The sequence below is a fragment of the Atta colombica genome, unplaced genomic scaffold (genome assembly GCF_001594045.1).
Source record: "Atta colombica isolate Treedump-2 unplaced genomic scaffold, Acol1.0 scaffold9, whole genome shotgun sequence".
Taxonomy (NCBI): domain Eukaryota; kingdom Metazoa; phylum Arthropoda; class Insecta; order Hymenoptera; family Formicidae; genus Atta; species Atta colombica.
Window position 1 is genome coordinate 1,822,032 of NW_017259583.1, and position 3,570 is coordinate 1,825,601.

General features: G+C 27.5%; 1 protein-coding gene across 1 annotated transcript in view; it reads right to left on the reverse strand.

The window, feature by feature from the left end:
- The window catches only part of LOC108693419 (ATP-binding cassette sub-family G member 1-like), a 36,919-nt gene that overhangs the window by 28,849 nt on the left and 4,500 nt on the right, over positions 1-3,570 (reverse strand). Inside the window, exons 3-7 of the mRNA XM_018202344.1 lie at positions 2,141-2,324; positions 1,198-1,343; positions 873-1,111; positions 524-789; positions 9-177 (exon numbers count right to left, since the gene is read on the reverse strand). Coding sequence (XP_018057833.1) covers positions 9-177; positions 524-789; positions 873-1,111; positions 1,198-1,343; positions 2,141-2,324 — 1,004 coding nt within the window. The remainder of the gene's footprint in view (positions 1-8; positions 178-523; positions 790-872; positions 1,112-1,197; positions 1,344-2,140; positions 2,325-3,570) is intronic.

The following is a 3,570-nucleotide window of genomic DNA, read 5'->3' on the forward strand; positions in this document are numbered from 1 at the left end:
AAACTTACTCGTGACCATTGTAGCACTAAATGCACTATACGTGAGAAACATAATATTATAATATGATAGACTATAATTGTCTAAAACATAAGCAGCGTCTTGGCCAATTTTAAAGTATAATGTACCAACAATCAAAGCAATTGTCAAATGCATTGATATCCGTGTTAGCATTAATACCTACGTAAATAAAAAATAAAAAGAATTTAAAATTCTGTATTAATATTAACATTAACTTTCGATGTAATATGATAAATTACATTATAATATGTGTAAATCCAGCATTTGCAGCAATATCACTGTAAAATCTTCGCAATATTACTGCAACATGTAATGCTACAACTTTTGTGCAACTTTGTGCTGTAGGGGAAGTAACTAATTGAATTTATACAACTATTTCTCATTCAACTGAATATTTATGTGATATTAATTCTTATTCTTTTTCGATATTTAGTAAGTAATTTTCTCTTTAGCATATAGTAAAACGTATCTTATGAATAAAATTCGCAATGTATAGCAATATTACCTTATCGCGAAATAATCTAATTACGTTTCTTTTGATAAGAATACAGAGTTGCCTCCAAAAATTATCATATGTACAATATGAAGTACGTTTGAATTCTATTTCGAAGGAATATGATCTTTTAGCGATCTGTTGCGAGGTAATAGTTTCTTGTCTTTTGTTCAAATAAACGGTTTTCGTCGATCTCCATTTATTACTTTTGCCATTTTCGATCAATTCCATTAACTTGGATATGTGGGGACCATAATCGCCATTGCATATCTCCATCACTATGCATGGAAGAAGAGTTTTAAGTTTATGCTACCAAGATTTTTGCGCAATAATTTATCGGCTTTAAAAAGATACAGCTTACAGAAATCAACAGGATCATAATGTGTCGGACACACAAATCCTATACTATTTAGATATGGCACCAAATTATGCGTGCTGCCTGTGTAAACGCAATTGCCATTAGCAATCACATAAAGATGATCCAACATGTTGAAGAGGATTGCACTCGGCTGATGTAGCGTACAAATTATAGTTCGTCCTTCTTGTGCTAATTGCTTCAAAAGTGCTAGACATTGCTTTGAAGAAGTGCTATCTAAACCACTAAAAAGATAGAGACAATTATACATATATAAAAAGTATGTACATAATTAAAAATGTCTCGCTAAAAAAAATCATGTAATGTCTACCTCGTAGGTTCATCAAAAAACATAACTGGTGGATTGTTGATCAGTTCAAGTGCGATGCCGAGTCTTTTTCTTTGTCCTCCGCTAAGTACGCCAGTAATCATGTAACGAGACTCATCGAGACCCATCGCTACTAATATTTTGTCGATCTATTACATCAATTAACTTTTATCCATCAATTCGTGCATTAGAGAACTTCGATATAATATCTCATAAATTATGTAATTATACTGACAATAAGTAAAACCTCTATTTCGAGATCAATTAAATTACTTTGTTATTATAAAATAAAAGCTAATGTGCGTAAATCACTTATAATTTAATTCGTGGTAAATTTTTGCAACTCTTAAGAAATTTTTATTAAACATTATACAAATTTATTAAATATTATACAAATATATTACAAACCTTTTTAATAAATTGGATCAAAACTTGTTGTTATGTTTAGTTTTAAATATAAATTTTAAAATAATACTCATATTAGCTTCTTGATATTAAACTTCAATTAGCATTTCTGATCGATTAATTATCTGATTAAATTATGAAGATAGTTATTACATCTTAATTGACTATGAATAAGTTATCGTTCACGTTTTATTTTAATTTAACTTATTCATACTAAAATCGTATGTTAATTATTGTTTTATAATTATTGTTATATAAAAATGCAAATTATTTTAGAATCTATTTATAATTATCATCTTAAAGAAAAATTAGAAACAGCACTGTAGAATAATAATGGAAAAAGATAGCTTAAAGATTAACTTAACACATTCTCTTTACAAATAAAAACTTACAAATAAAAACAAATAAAAACAAATTATTTTACAACGCAATAAATTTTTTTTCCGCAATTAGTTTACATATTTCCCATTGTAAATATTTTATTTAACCCTTAAAGAATTTTATATTTATAAAAAAAAAGAAGTTTATAGTATAATGCTACCTTTTGCGATTTCTGATGATGATCTAAATCTAGTTTGAGATCAGCAGCGATGAACATAGCTTCTTGCACTGTTAAAAATGGTTGCAGATTATCATCCTGCATTATATAGGCGGATAATTTACGAAATTCCGACATATTTCGTTTTTGTCCATTTATCATGATTCTACCAGTAACTGAGGTTGTTCTGAAATGCAACATGTCGCTAATTCGTAATATCATAACTTCTCTCTATTAATGTAATTAACGTGATCAACGCGTAATTTATGTGTTGAAATATGTTTATTTGGGAGCAAGAATTGGCTGCATTTAATAGAAAAAGCAGCCTTGCAACTAGTATAAAATTCTCTAATATAATTGGTTTATACATTTAGATTCAGTGAAAAAGAGTAAGATTAATCATATTAAAGACTTTTACAATGGCTATAAAGCTACTTTTTCTGCTGAACGTTGTAGTCACTGTAACTAATAATGTATGCCTTTCAACGAGCGACATGGTGTGACACAATGAATCATTCTTGTTGTTTGCCAATGTTAAACAAAGATGAAATGATCACTGTGTACTGTGTCGCTTGTTAGAAAGCACACAATATTAGCCTGCCGTTCTTCTTAATATAATAATTATAACTGATAAACAATTAACTGTCAATATTTATGTGTCCTTGAATAATTTGCTAATCGATTGTCAATCATATTTATAAATAATTGAGAAATATTCAAAAAAGAAGATAAGGATGTGTAAAAAGATAAGATTATGAAGAAGATAAGATTAAAAGCTCATTTATACTTATGATATCGCAATGCATCATGACGCGATACATTTAAGGTGCATCTAAAAAGTGAACGGTATTGATATTGAAGATTACGTAATTTAGTGCATCCATGTACGTGACTTCAATGTTATACGCGCACAATTCTATCTAAGGAACAACTGAATTAACATGCGACTCTAGTATGTGTAGAATTTTAAGTACAATCTATAATTTACAATTTAAAATCTATGAAAAAATTTTTATAAGAAAATTTTGTTAATCGAAACCCATCAAGATTATCCGTATAATATCTAAATTCAAGTTTTTATCATTCGGTTTTTTTTTTAACGATTATCAGATTGATAATTAAGATATTTTTGTTCGGATTAACATTCCAGCAAATATTTAGAATACTTTGAATAAAATCTTCAGCTTATAACATATCTAAAAACATATCTTAAAAAAGGAGAGAGAAAGAGAGAGAGAGAGAGAGAGAGAGAGAGAGAGAGAGAGAGGAAAAGTGCTTAATACAATTCTTAATATAAAAAGAAAAAAGTCTAATAATAATAATATCATAAGTAAGATATATATATTATAATTTAAATTTAATGTAAATTTTTAATACTATAATTTTTATTAATAAAACAAGATTTTTTATATTAATTTCAATCATTTAATATT